The 15590-nt window shown below is 37.0% G+C and overlaps 1 protein-coding gene across 1 annotated transcript in view; it reads right to left on the bottom strand.

The window, feature by feature from the left end:
• BRWD3 (bromodomain and WD repeat domain containing 3) overlaps nt 1-15590 on the bottom strand; it is a 129522-nt gene that overhangs the window by 17435 nt on the left and 96497 nt on the right. The window contains exons 22-27 of the mRNA XM_011944125.1: nt 15016-15092; nt 11882-12050; nt 10665-10778; nt 7123-7230; nt 3237-3361; nt 2109-2191 (exon numbers count right to left, since the gene is read on the bottom strand). Of these exons, the coding sequence (XP_011799515.1) occupies nt 2109-2191; nt 3237-3361; nt 7123-7230; nt 10665-10778; nt 11882-12050; nt 15016-15092 (676 nt within the window). The remainder of the gene's footprint in view (nt 1-2108; nt 2192-3236; nt 3362-7122; nt 7231-10664; nt 10779-11881; nt 12051-15015; nt 15093-15590) is intronic.

The following is a 15590-nucleotide window of genomic DNA, read 5'->3' as shown; positions in this document are numbered from 1 at the left end:
AGGAGAATGGCGTAAACCTGGGAGGCGGAGCTTGCAGTGAGCTGAGATCTGGCCACTGCACTCCAGCCTGGGCGACAGAGCAAGACTCTGTCTCCAAAAAGGAAATCCCATTTTCTGAGGAGAAATTCAAGCCAGCTGCAGAAATTTGCATAAGTAACTAGGAGCCAAATGTTAATCATCAAGAAACTGGGGAAAATGTCTCCGGACCATGTCAGAGCTCTTCAAGGCAGCCCCTCCCATCACAAGCCCCGGGGCCTAGAAGGAAAAAAATGGTTTCTTGGGGCTGCCCCCCTGCTCTGTGCACACTTGGAACTTGGTGCTGTTTGCCAGCTGCTCCAGCTCCAGCCATGAATAAAAGGGGTCAAGGTATTGCTCAGGCTGTTGTTTCAAAGGTTGCAAGTCCCAAACCTTGGTAGCTTCCACGTGGTGTTGGGTCTGCAGATGCATAGAAGTCAAGAATTGAGGTTTGGGAACCTTCACCTAGATTTCAGAGGATGTATGGAAATGCCTGGATATCCAGGTAAAACTCTACGGCTGGGGCAGAGCCCTCATGGAGAATCTCTGCTAGGGCAGTGCAGAAGGGAAATGTGGGGTTGGAGCCCCCATACAGAGCCCCCACTGGGGCACTGCCTAGTGGAGTTGTGAGAAGAGGGTCACCGTCCTCCAGACCCCAGAATGGCAGATTCACCGACAGCATGCACAGTGTGCCTGGAAAAGCTGCAGACACTCAGCACCAGCCTGTGAAAGCAGCTGGGAAAGGGGATATACCCTGCAAAGTCACAGAGATGGAGCTGCCCAAGAGCATGGGAACCCACCTCTTGCATCAGGGTGACCTGGATGTGAGACATGGAGTCAGAGGAGATCATTTGGGAGCTTTAAAATTTGACTGCCCCGCTGGATTTCAGACTTGCATGGAGCCTTTAGTCCCTTCGCTTTGGCCAATTTCTCCCATTTGGAATGGGTGTATTTATCCAATGCCTGTACCCCCATTATATCTAGCAAGTAACAAACTTGTTCATAGGCAGAAGTGACTTGCCTTGTCTCAGATGATACTTTGGATGTGGACTTTTGAGTTAATGCTGGAATGAGTTAAGACTTTGGGGGAATGTTGACTGGTTTTGAAATGAGGACATGAGATTTGGGAGGGGCCAGGGGCTGAATGACATGGCTAGGCTCTGTGTCCCCACCATAATCTCATCTTGAATTCTAATCCCCTCGCATCCAGGGAGGGACCTGGTAGGAGTTGATTGGATTATAGGGGCAGTTTCCCTCATGCTGTTCTCGTGATGGTAAGTGAGTTTTCACAAGATCTGATGGTTTGAAAGTGTGGCACTTCCCCTTCTAACTCTCTGTCTCCTGCAGCCATATGAAGAAAGTCTTGCTTCCCTTTTGCCTGCTGCCATGATTGCAAATTTCCTAAGGCCTCCTGAGTCATGTGGAACTGTGAAATAAACAATTTTTTCTTTATAAATTACCCAGTCTCAGGTAGTATCTTTACAGCAGTGTGAAAATGAACTAATACGTATGGCTACAATTAGATTTTTAAAATTCAGGCCAAAGTAATTAAGTGTGCAAAAAAGTCAATAGTTTAAAAATCCTTATGTTCTGTGTTGTATTGTTACACAATAGAGCTATAAGCAAATTTCTTTAACTTTTAAAATGTTTTCCTTTACATTATTGTTATACTGCTTTTTATACTCAAAAAAGAAAAGGAAGGAAGGTAAACGAGCAAAAGAGGGTGTGAAGGTGACAGGGAGGGAAACAAAGATGGAAGAAGGAAAAAAGGAAACAAATCACAATCAGTAATCATCTGTTTTAGAACCTAAGTGTAAAGTGCTCTATTTTAGGGCAACTGACATTTGCGAATTTTCTTTATATTCCTATTTGTATACTAATAGAGTAGACATTTGCAGAAGGTTTAGAGATTATATGTCACACACAATGTGCATGAGAAATAACTAAAAGGAAATTTTAACTTAAGTTTTCTAGTTTCTCTGATAGCTTTTTTCAGCTAAATGATAAGCTAGTTTCTTTCTGTTCAATCACAGTTAAAAAGTTACTTACTGTACATAAGCTTAATAGTTATTAAAAAACAATTCTATACTTACCAATCTGCCAGTTCCTTTCTTTGGCTTCATTATAAAACTGATGTAGCACAAGGAAGTCAATGACATCTGGCATGTCATGATACCTATACAGAAAATAAAGCACATACGAATCAATATAGAGATATAACAATATATGTTGCTAAATGTCCAAGGATATATGTTTATTGTAGACCCATTAAAGAAAACTGCGCGAACAGGCGCGGTGGCTCAAGCCTGTAATCTCAGCACTTTGGGAAGCCGAGACGGGTGAATCACGAGGTCAGGAGATCGAGACCATCCTGGCTAATACGGTGAAACCCCGTCTCTATTAAAAAATACAAAAAACTAGCCGGGCGAGGTGGCGGGCGCCTGTAGTCCCAGCTACTCGGGAGGCTGAGGCAGGAGAATGGCGTGAACCTGGGAGGCGGAGCTTGCAGTGAGCTGAGATTCGGCCACTGCACTCCAGCCTGGGCGACAGAGCGAGACTCCGTCTCAAAAAAAAAAAAAAGAAAAAAAGAAAATTGTGCAAACCTCACAGTCCCTAGAAATGTCTTTACTTAAACACCATCCTATCTGATCTGTTTGGGAGTGCCCTGCCTACTGTCATAGTACTTTGAAAATATAAAGATGCCAATACAGGTTTATAAACATTAATATGAGGTATTTTATATTAAGGAGTATGAATTAATGTTCTTTAATCTCCTTACATTTTAAACTCAGCTTCACATAAAGAATCTCTGACTTATTATTCCTGTTATTATTAACAGAAATAAAAGCAACTACCATGTTTCAAACATTCGATTAGGGAATTATAAAGGTTCGTCTTTGATGCCTCACAACAATCTTTAGGAAGAGATTATCATTTCCATTTTACAAATGAAGACACAAATTCAGAGAGGTTAAGTAACTTGCTTATGAACCTATCTATCTAACTATCCATAACATAAATACATACACACACAAACACACACACAAATATAAATAAAATGGAGAAACAAACTAGGAATTAAACTCTGGTCTTACAATTCTAAACCCTGTAGTACAGAATGCTATAGTATTTTCTCTCCCATTGAGCCCTGTACTCTGTAGAATATACAATAGGTATTAAAATACACACACTCAAACAGAGACCCAGAGATAACTACTCACTTAATGGAAAAAGATTCTCCAGTCATTTTGCCTGAAATTGGGTCCAGAAATGCAAGCTTCAAGCAGCACAGTGTGGGTGGGCCAACCTCATATTTGATTCCTACAATCTTAACAAACTCTTGCTCCTATTCATGAGAATACCAATAAATTATTACTTTCAATATAAATAATTACTTAACATTTGCATAGTATTTCATTATTACTTGAACAATTTATTAATATCTGAAGATTCTCTAAATGCCAGGCACTACACTAAGTGTTAAAGGTAATAAGACATGGCTCTTAACTCTTAATAGCAGGTTGTAGTTTAGTGCAAGGTTCTAAACCAAGAATGAGCAGCCACATCACCTGGGGAAATGCTTCAAATTTAATGTTCTGAAATCCTATACCTATAGAATCGAATTCTACGTTTGGGGTACAGTTCAGCAATATATCCATTTTGGAAAAACTCCCTAGTGCAGTATGATGCTTTGGTTAAAAATCACTCCCCTAGCAAAAACATATGTACGTGTACATGTTTGGGGTGAAGACTTACATTTTTTAATATCTACAACATTATCTTTTTTGTTGTTTTTGTTTTACTTTAGATTCATGGGGTACACGTGCAGGTTTGTTACATGGATATACTGCATAATGGTGGGGTTTGAGTTTCTAGTGTACCCATCCTCCAAAGAGTAACCATTGTACCAAATAGCTAATTTTTAAACCCCTATCCCTCTCCTAGTCTCCCTTCCTTAGGAGTCCCCAGTGTCTATCATTTCCATCTACATGTCCAATTGTCCAACTGTCTAGTACCCATTTGTAAGTGAGGGCACGTGGTATTTGATTTTTTGTTTTTTGGCTGTTTTATTTACAATAATGGCCTTCAGCTCCATCTATGTTGCTGTAAAGGCCATGATCTCATTTTTTACAGCTACATAATATTCCATGATGTATATGTACATTTTTTTTATCCAGTCTACCACTGACGGGCATCTAGATTGATTCCATGTCTTTGCTATTGTGAATAGTGCTATGATGAACATGCGTGTGCATGTGTCTTCATGGTAGAACAATTTATATTCCTTTGGATATATATCCAGTAATGGAATTTGGGTAGTTCTACTTTAAGTTTTTTGAGAAATCTCCAGACTGCTTTCCACAGAGGCTGAACTAATTCACATTCCCAGCAGTAGTATATAAGCATTCTCCCCTCTCCACAACCTCACAAGCATCTGTTTGTTTTGACTTTTTAATAATACCCATTCTGACTGGTGTGAGATGGTATCTTGTGGTTTTGAATTGCATTTCCCTAAGGATAAGTGATGTTTTAGCATTTTTTCATATGTTTGTTGGCCACTTATATATTTTCTTTTAAGAAGTGTCTGTTCATGTCCTTTACCCATTTTTTAATGAGATTTTTTTTTTTTGCTTGTTAAGTTCCTTATAGATTCTGGATATGATCTTACAATAATCATACACATTCACTGATTATTAGTCACATTTAACAGGCAAAACTGATCTTTGTAGGTATAGGGTCCAGCTTAAAGTTATATACTAGCCTTAGCAGAGCTACAATTGAAATCCAGGTCTTATTTCAAAGCCTAAGCTCTTTTATCACATATAAGCTGCTCCTACAATTTCCTAGAACAAGAAGGTTAGGATAAAATCATGCTGCTATAAAGACACATGCACACGTATGTTTATTGCGGCACTATTCACAATAGCAAAGACTTGGAATCAACCCAAATGTCCATCTGTGACAGACTGGATTAAGAAAATGTGGCACATATACACCATGGAATACTATGCAGCCATAAAAAAGGATGAGTTTGCATCCTTTGTAGGGACATGGATGCAGCTGGAAACCATCATTCTTAGTAAACTATCACAAGAAGAGAAAACCAAACACCGCATGCTCTCACTCATAGGTGGGAACTGAACAATGAGATCACTTGGACTCGGGAAGGGGAACATCGCACACTGGGGCCTATCATGGGGAGGGGGGAGGGGGGAGGGATTGAATTGGGAGTTATACATGATATAAATGATGAATTGATGGGTGCAGCACACCAACATGGCACAAGTATACATATGTAACAAACCTGCACGTTATGCACATGTACCCTAGAACTTAAAGTATAATTAAAAAAAAAAAAAAAAAAAGCCAGAATGGGTGGAAAGGAAAGACTTAAAAGGAGCACTAGGAAACGTCTGAAGGTGATGGATATGTTTCTTATCTTGATTGTAGTGATTGTTTCACAGGTGCAAACGTCAGTCAAAACTTATCAAATTGTACATTATAATTTATTATACATTAACTATGCTTCAATAAAGTGGTTAATAAAAGAAAAAAAAAAAAAAAGGAAGAACTTGGCTGGGTGTGGCAGTTCATTCCTGTAACCCCAGCGCTTTTGGAGTCCAAGGAGGGTGGATCACCTGAGGTCAGGAGTTTGAGACCGGCCTGGCCAACATGGTGAAACCCCATCTTTACTAAAAAGGCAAAAATTAGACAGGCGTGGTGGTGGGCGCCTGTAATCCCAGCTACTCGAGACGCTGAGGCAGGAGAATTGCTTGCACCTGGGAGGCAGAGGTTGCAGTGAGTGGAGATCGCTCTGCTGCACTCCAGCCTGGGTGACAGAGCAAGACTCTGTCTTTAAAAAAAAAAAAAAGTTAGAAATCACATGTTTTATTCAGTCCTGTGAATCTAAAGAAGAACTCAACTTTTACTTGATGCAGAATAGATGGGAGCTGTCCCTATCTTCCAGAAGATGATTATGTAAAGCTCACGTGATAAGCTACTTTACCACCTGATGACATTAAAAGTTTTACAAACATCTAAATCAAATCTTTATTTTAATAAATATACATATTCTCAGCTGGGCACGGTGGCTCATGCCTGTATCCCAAGCACTTTGGGAAGCTGAGGCGGGTGGATCACCCTGAGGTCAGGAGTTCAAGACTAGCCTAGTCAACGTGGCGAAATTCCGTCTCCAATAAAAATACAAAAATTAGCCAGGCGTGGTGGCATGTGCCTGTAATCCCAGCTACTCAGGAGGCTGAGGCAGAAGAATCGCTTGAACCCCAGAGGCGGAGGTTGCAGTGAGGCGAGATAGGGCCGCTGCAATCCAACCTGGGCAACAAAGTGAGACTCTGTCTCAAAAGAAATAAAAAAAATAAATAAATAAATAAATATACATATTCTCTTTTATATCCTTCCTGTCAAGAATCATCACATAACCCTTCATTTACCTGGAAAACTATCATAAAACGGCCCTTTAGTCTCTTGTTCAGAAAACCAAACTGAAACACAAATAAACCTAGGTAGAAATGGTGGTGAATGTATACCTATGTCTGTCTGTATGTGCACGTGTGCATATATATACACACATACATATGTACAAATGAATGAAATATTTATTGACAAAATCATTCTCCATAAAATATGGAGCCACATGGGTATTATATATGTAGCTACATGGGTAATATATCAAAACAGCTATTTTACAAAACACCATAAGTTTCGGGGCTTATTGTGATTTATCATATTTAATATATACCAAAGCTGTCAGAACCTTGACAGTGTTTATAGTCTACACGCTCAGTTTATGAGGCATCCAGAATGTACAAAGTTGCTGATTAGAGAAAATATTCACACAAGAGAACTCCTGCTTTGCTATAATTATGGACTAGTATAGACTAGACAATAGAAAATAGCATACAAATTTTAAGAAACATATAAAATGTGATCCATAATATTCAGTTCTATAAGAGTATAGTACACCATCTTATCTTGGATACACAATCAACAGTGAAATATTCATAAAACTGAGGAAAAAAACCATGGGTAAGTAATTTAATTCCAAAGCTACTTCAATTGCATAGCTTATGAATTTGGCAAACTTACCCTGAGATCCATTTTGTTCCATGGCTGTTTTTGTAAATTAACACTGTATATTTTTGATTTCCTTACAGCCCGAACATAAGCTTCATGTCCTTGCCTAAAATAGATAAGCTAAAACAGAAAACATAAGGTATTAAACAACAGCATCCTATATAACTCTGTTTGTCCAATATACATTCCTACAAACATCCTCTTCTGTTTGCAGAAAGAAATACTTATAATACTGAAAGACTTCATAAAATAAAGGTTTCAAATTATATTAATTCAGTACTCACGCCTATGTAGCCCTGTGCTCAGTACCACATCATATAAACACAGTAAACACAATCCTTTCCCTTCAATCAGCTTCATAAGTGTGCTGAAGAAGTAGAATCATGGAAAATGTACACAAAACTGGTCATGTTTTAAAGTATATGTGCCCCTCCATATCCACAGCTTCTGCATCATCAAATCCAATCAACTGCAGGTTGAAAATATTTGATATATCTATATCTATAGATATAGATATGGATATATAAAACAATACAATTAGGCCGGGCATAGTGGCTCACGCCTTTAATCCCAGAACTTTGGGAGGTTGAGGCAGGTGGATCATCTGAGGTCAGGAGTTCGAGATCAGCCTGACCAACATTGCAAAACCCCATCTCTAACAAAAATACAAAAATTAGCTGGGCGTGGTGACACATGCCTATAATCCCAGCTGCTCGGGAGGCTGAGGCAGGAGAATCACTTGAACCTGGGAAGTGGAGGTTGCAGTGAGCCGAGATCACAACATTGCACGCCAACCTGGGCAACAAGAGCAAAACTCCCTCACAAAAAATAGATAAATAAATAAATGATGATACAAATAAAAAACCAGTATCGTATAACAACAATTAATATAGCATTTACATTGTATTAGGTATCTAATATAGAGATAATTTAAAGTATATAGGAGGATGTACATAGGTTATATGCAAATATTATGCCTTTTATATAATGTCCTTGTAGATTCTGTTATTTGCAAGGAGTGCTAGAGCCAATTCTGTGTGGATACCAAAGGGCAGCTATACTATACTTCAAATTATAACTGACACTCTTATTAAAATTTTAACATTCAGTCTACACATTTCATATAAACAGTATAAATCACAGGTTAATAAATGGAGTAATTTCAAGGCAAATTAAAAGTTGCCTGTTACAGGAGTTCATGTCAGAACTGGCATATTATGGAAAGAAAATGAATTCCATTACTTAATTCTTCAGCTCTTTAAGCCACCATTTACTATCGTTTTCTGTATTTATTACAAAAAGTTTCTTTTCCTCAAGTTTAAAAGCAGTGATAGAGGCTAGGCACAGTGGCTCACACCTGTAATCCCAGCACTTTGGGAGGCCGAGGCAGGCAGATAACCTGAGGTCAGGGGTTCGAGATCAGCCTGGCCAACATGGTGAAACCCCGTCACTACTAAAAATACAAAACTTCGCTGGTCATGGTGGTGCACGCCTATAATCCCAGTTACTCTGGAGGCTGAGGCAGAAGGATCGCTTTGAACCCAGGAGGCAGAGGTTGCAGTGAGCCAAAATAGCTCCACTGCACTCTAGCCTGGGCAACAGAGCGAGAGTCGGTCAAAAAAAAGTAGTGATAGAGATAAGTAAATAGAAGAAAGTAACAAAAAATACCATATTATGAGATTTCTAAAATACATTAACATACTCTACCAATAACATACTCTACTAAGTCAGAATTTCTAATAGCTAAAAATTTGAGCAGAAAATAAAAAAGGTTTAAAATTAGTAAATAAAATAATTGTAAGGGTTAAAAACCAGTAATACACATGACATTAAGATATCCTTTATTATATATTCATTCCTGAACTCAACAAATACTGATCATTGAACATCTATGTATAGGCACTAGATGCTGTGGTAAGGCATAAAAACATTTCCTCTAGGATATGGAAGCACATGTGGATATATAACTATAACGCAAGGTAGAATATATTATATATCAGAAGAGAAAAATAATTTAGGTAGAAAAGCTTATGAGGACAGAGGGACTGGCCAATGAAAAACAAGGATAACATCCTGGAAAAGTTACTATTTGAATTAGACCTTGAAAATGATAATTTTAAGAAGCAATGATCTGTGGGTAGGGATATCTAGGCAAGACAATAAAGGCTTAATAGTAAGATGAAGTAAAAAGTAATGTTGCCATTAAGAAATCAATTATATAAAAAGTGTATGTTTGCCTTTATAATTTCTTTAAAAACATTCTCTACATACTCACTGTCTGATTTACATACTTCTTCCTCATTACCTGAAGAACTGTCTTCACCTCATGCACATTAGTCTTGAAGCATATAAGGATGAAGTAAGTTTAATAACATAGAGGAAAAGGAATTCAACCAAAGAATGGAGAAAAATGGTCCTCAGACAGGAGTCTCATCAGATCCTAGAGTGTATAGATCCTTGTTTTGTTCTATAAAGTTTCCTAAGGTAATTAAACATGATTCCTCTTCTGCCTCCAGAAAATAAAAACAGGCAATAACTATAAGAAATAGTGATTTGAGATATGCCAATAACATTTTACAAGTTCTCTGTTTTTAAGTATAGCATTCGTCAGAAAATATTTATTAACATAATTATGCAAACAAGCATTACTCAGAAGTCCAATACCTATAAGAAAACATCAAAAGAAACATTTAAAAATATCTAAAGATAATCAGCAGGTAATAATTTATTTGTAAGGCTATTTGATAGCTACTCTGATATAAGATCTCTATAAGAGGCAATTACAAAAAAGTTCGGTAAAATTTTTATTGTTCCCAAAATGTTTAGAGTCAACTTGCAAGGTTTTGCTCCTTCTGCTGCTGCAATGACAATATTACATTTCTACTATCACTCTTAAATTTAAAACTGTGTAAAAACATTGAATCAATAAAAATTAGTATATCAGACAATATCCAAGCCAAAAAGAGTTCTAATGTTCCAATATTATTTTACTATTTAATAAAATAATATTAAATTTCATAATAAAATGAAATTTTTTTACTAGGTAGAATTTTGATTAATTTTTGACTGGCCAATAATAAATATGGCTATACTCGTCAATCACAGACTCAGAAAGAAAGACCTGTTTGCAAAATTACATTCCCCTACTCATTTAAAGGAGTAAATACCTTCTTGTATACTTTCTTTCAGGTTGTGCTTTTCTTTTAAAAAAAAATATTGGAACATGAATGAGGACTCAAAATACCACTCAATTCTACTAAGTGGCAATTCAGATTAAAATAAAGCCAATTATTTTCATGACTTCACAAGCTGATTAATGTATCTCCATATTCAATGAGCATCTAATAGACTGAAGCTACTGTGCCAGGCCCTAAGAAGGATATAAAGATTAATACTGTTCAGTCACCTTCCACAAGAAATATATAATTAAGCAGAGCAGATAAGACACTGTATATATTATTATAACGGAATTAGGAATATAAATATATTCAGACTGATTAAAGTTAATGCTCTTTAGGCTACACAGAAAAAAGGTTATAACAGGTAACAATTACCTCATCTCCCATTTGTGGAACAAATGGGGAACGTCGGGGTATAGTATCCAAGATCCACTGAGGGGCAAACCATTCTTCATTAGGCTCACCTGCCATAGAAACCAGTCCTCCTTTCTAAAACATAAAAACATGAACAGTATATGTATAAAACACAGTTCTCCAATACATAAAACACATAAACAATAGTATGAAAAATAGTAGGTAGAGAAGATTAAAAATTTCAGGTTACAATGAAACCTAACGTATATAAATTTGAATGATTTTGCTTTATTACATACAACTTTTCTGCCAATAAAAAAATCCTGTTACTAAATTTTAACTGACAGGTAATAACTTGACACTATATACTACCTGAAAACCATAACTTTTACATATGTCTCTTGACTACCACATGAATTCAAATGTAAGAATAAGTTTTTGCCAATAAAATAGTGATAATCTAGAAAATAATTATGTCTACTAAAGCAAAAGACTACAGAATGTGTCCATAATCAATTTTGAAGTTAAAATTAAAATAACTACATAAACCAAGTCTTTAAATCATTTAAATGAATTTATAGTGGGGAAAAGAAACTGTCATTGGGATGAAATAAAAACATAAAGGTAAGCCAGGCACAGTGGTACACAACAGTAGTCCCAACTAACCAGGAGGCTGAGGTGGGAGTATTGCTTGAGCCTAGCAGTTCGAGTCTGCAGTGTGTTATGATCATGCCTGTGAATAGCCACTGCCCTCCACTCTGGGCAACATAACGAGACCCCATCTCTCTAATAAAAACACCAAAAAACAGTGGAATGGAGGGAGAGTCCTATACAATTTATCATACTCTTCCATGTTACAAGTTAAAAATGTTAAAAATTAGGACTCAAAATACCACATAACAAGAATAATAATGTTGTCAGATAAGAAATGTTGTCAGATAAAGGTGACAAGAATAATAATTTTGTAAGACAGTAGTTTATTTTAGGACATTGCTACATTTTAACAAATGATTGTGAATATGTTTGAATAACAAATTATAATGAAACATTCTAGCCTCTACCTTTGGTAACAGAAAAATTTCAAAAATTCTTTACATTTTGAAGTCAAACTACTTTTACTTACTTTCTCAGATGAAATGTTATTTTTAGAGAAAAGTCAATGTTACTATTAAATATTTAAGTATCAAAGGCAAAAACCAAAAAATAACAAAAACAAAATAACTTATAAAGTTACAAACCTTCTTTCTAGTCTGCTTAGGTTTCTTTTGCCTTTCTTCTAGGGACTTCAAATTTTCCTCATCAGAGCTGCTGCATATTTTCCGTGTTGTTTGTCTGGTTTGTCTTTTGGGGGGTTGTAAATTTATTCCAGCATCTGCTGTCCAATCAGAATATTCACTTGATGAATCACTGTAAATAAATCAAAATTATGGATACCTAAGTACAGAAAAGGAGTAGTTTTACTTAATAATTGAAAGATCATTCTGTAATCAAACAGCATTATAAATGACATGGCTGGATTTTGTTCTAACTTAAGAGAAAAAATATCAGCCAGGCGCGGTGGCTCACACCTGTAATCCCAGCACTTTGGGAGGCCGAGGTGGGTGGATCACAAGAGATCAGGAGTTCCAGACCAGCCTGGCCAACATGGCAAAACCCTGTCTCTACTAAAAATACAAAAATTAGCCGGGTGTGGTGGCATGCGCCTGTAGTCCCAGCTACTTGGGAGGCTGAGAGGGGAGAATCACTGGAATCCAAGAGGAGGAGATTGCAGTGAGCCAAGACCACACCATTGTACTCCAGCCTGGGTGACAGTGAGACTCCATCTCAAAGAAAAAAAAAAAAAAGAAAAAAAAGAAAAAAGAAAATCAGTATAGAATTTCAATCATGACAGTGAGACTCCATCTCAAAAAAAAAAAAGAAAAAAGAAAATCAGTATAGAATTTCAATCATTATCTTAGTAATTTTAATGAAATCCTGTCCAAAATCACAAAAGCTTCTTCAAAATAAAAAAGCATCTTATTCTTGGAAATGCTGAAATGGGATTATTTTAAAACTGAAATAAATACATATACAGTCATGTGTCACTTAACAAAGGGGATACTTTCAGAGAAATGCATCATTAGGTGATTTTGCCATTGTGTGAACATCATACAGAGTATACTTACACAAACCTAGACAGTATAGCCTACTACACAGCTATGCTATATAGTAGAGCCTATCGCTCCAAGGCTACAAATTTGTACAGCATGTGACTGTACTGAACACAGTTGGCAATTTTTTTTTTTGAGACAGAGTCTCGCTCTGCCGCCCAGGCTGGAGTGCAATGGCCAGATCTCAGCTCAGTGCAAGCCCCGCCTCCTGGGTTTACGCCATTCTCCTGCCTCAGCCTCCCGAGTAGCTGGGACTACAGGCGCCCGCCACGTCGCCCGGCTGGTTTTTTGTATTTTTTAGTAGAGACGGGGTTTCACCGTGTTAGCCAGGATGGTCTTGATCTCCTGACCCCGTGATCTGCCCGTCTCGGCCTCCCAAAGTGCTGGGATTACAGGCTTGAGCCACCGCGCCCGGCCAACAGTTGGCAATTTTAACACAACGCTAAGTATATATCTACACAATACTAAGTGTATATCTACACATAGAAAAGGTACAGTAAAAATATGGCATAAAAGATTTTTTAAAATGTATACCTACATAGAGCACTTAACATGAATGGAGTTTATAGAACTGAAAGTTGCTGGGGGTGAGTCAGTGAGTGATGGTGAGTGAATGTGAAGACCTAGAACATGACTGTACACTACTGAAGACTTTACAAACACTACACTTAGGTTACATTAAATTTATAAAAAAAAAAAATTATTTCTTCAATAAGAAATTAATCTTAGCTTACTGTAACATTTTTACTTTATACTTTTTAGCTTTTTTAAACTTTTTGACTGTTCTGTAATAACAGCTTAAAACACATTGCACAGCCGTATTTTTTTTTTTTTTTTTTTTCTTGAGATAGCGTTTCGCTCTTGTCACACAGGCTGGAGTGCAATGGCGCAATCTTGGCTCACTGCAATCTCCGCCTTGCGAGTTCAAGCAATTATCCTGCCTCAGCCTCCTGAGTAGCTGGGATTACAGGCCTCCGCCACCTCGTCTGGATAATTTTTGTATTTTTAGTAGAGACGGGGTTTTACCATGTTGGCCAGGCTGGTCTCGAACACCTGACCTCAGGTGATCCTCCCGCCTCGGCCTCCAAAATTGCTGGGATTACAGAAGTGAGCCACCACACTCCGCAAATTTTTTCTTTATATCCTTACTCTATAAGGTTTTTTTCTATTTTTAAGGTTTAATTTTTTTCAATTTTATTTTAAAAGTTTATTTAAAAACTAAGACACAAACATTAGCCTAAGCCTACAGAGGGTCAGGATCATCAATATCACTGTCTTCCACCTCCACATCTTTTCCTGTTCCACTGGAAGGTATTCAGAGACAAAAACACATGGAGCTTTTTTTATCTCCAATGATAATAATGCCTTCTTCTGGAATATCTCTTGGAGGACCTGACTGAGGATATTTTACAGTTAATAATTTATTACAAGTACGACAAGTACACTCTAAAATAACAACAAAAATTATAGCATAAACTGAGCATACTGGTGTATGCTGTACATAGCACCTGTGCACCCCGTACACCCTGCTACTGGTGTATGCTGTACATAGCACCTGTAGCACCTGTACACCCTGCTACTCAGGAGGCCGTGGGAGGACTGCTTGAGCCCAGGAGTTTAAGGCATGCCTGGGCAACATAGCAAGACACCATTTTTAAAAGAATCGAAAATGAAATGAAGAAAACATAATAATATATAAGTATAGTATAGTAAATAAACCAGTAACATAGTTGTTTATTAAGTACTATATACTGTACATAACTGTATATGCTAAACTTTTGTATGACTGACTGACAGTTCAGCAAGTTAATTTACACCAGCATTCCGACAAACATGTGAATAATGCTTTGTGCTACAGTGTTACAATGGGTATGATGTCACTAGGTGACAGGAATTTTTCAGCTTCATTATGGGACCATCGTCTTATGCACTCCGTCATTGGCTGAAAGATCATTATGCAGAGGGTGAATATAATTGCCAAGATGTAGAATCTTGAATTTAAAAAGAATCTTATTTTGTAGATGAAGAAACTAAAAGGCCCACAGTGACGTTAGAAAGATATTGGGAGAGCCAGGATCACATCAGGTCTCTCGGCTTCCAGCCAGTACCTTTTCTACTATAAAATACTATTTTAATTCTGATTTTACCAATTTCCTACAAGAACATAATTTCATATTAAAACTGTTCAATAAATTCGACCAAACTGAAATCATTAAAACTACCTGGAAGAACTTTCACTTTGCCATTCAACAACAGGATCCTCTACTGAAGCATCACTTGTGCCAACAGTTTCGTCTTCCTACAACAAAGAGCCAGCAATTAAGATATATGGATATTACCACCTAATGTATTTTTAGTTAAAAAACCACTACCTATTTTACAGGATTTTTTGAATTCTGCCCTCAAAAAATGCTCTCCTTAAAATGCACATAATTATTGTTCTAAGTATATCTGTAACTCACAACTAAGTCTACTAGGTATTTCTAAATTTCTGGCATCAATATCTTATTGATATAAAATATCTTTTTATGATTTCAAAGACTCAATAGATTTCTTAAGTCCAAATATAACCGTCCTAAATACATTAGAAACATTGTTTTAAAAATGCCTATATGTCTCTATCAAGTTAATATAATTACTCTCCACTAAAAATTTTAATTATCTTTTTTATGTAAAATTTTAAATACAGTAGAGAGAAGAGATAACCTGTGTACACAATCTCCAGTTTAGACAATAATTCACTTCCTATTTTATCTATACCCTCACCCATTGCCTTATACGCTTAGCATCAGTTTGA

The sequence above is a fragment of the Colobus angolensis genome, unplaced genomic scaffold (genome assembly GCF_000951035.1).
Source record: "Colobus angolensis palliatus isolate OR3802 unplaced genomic scaffold, Cang.pa_1.0 Scaffold227, whole genome shotgun sequence".
NCBI lineage: Eukaryota > Metazoa > Chordata > Mammalia > Primates > Cercopithecidae > Colobus > Colobus angolensis.
This window is presented reverse-complemented; position numbering and strand designations above follow the sequence as displayed.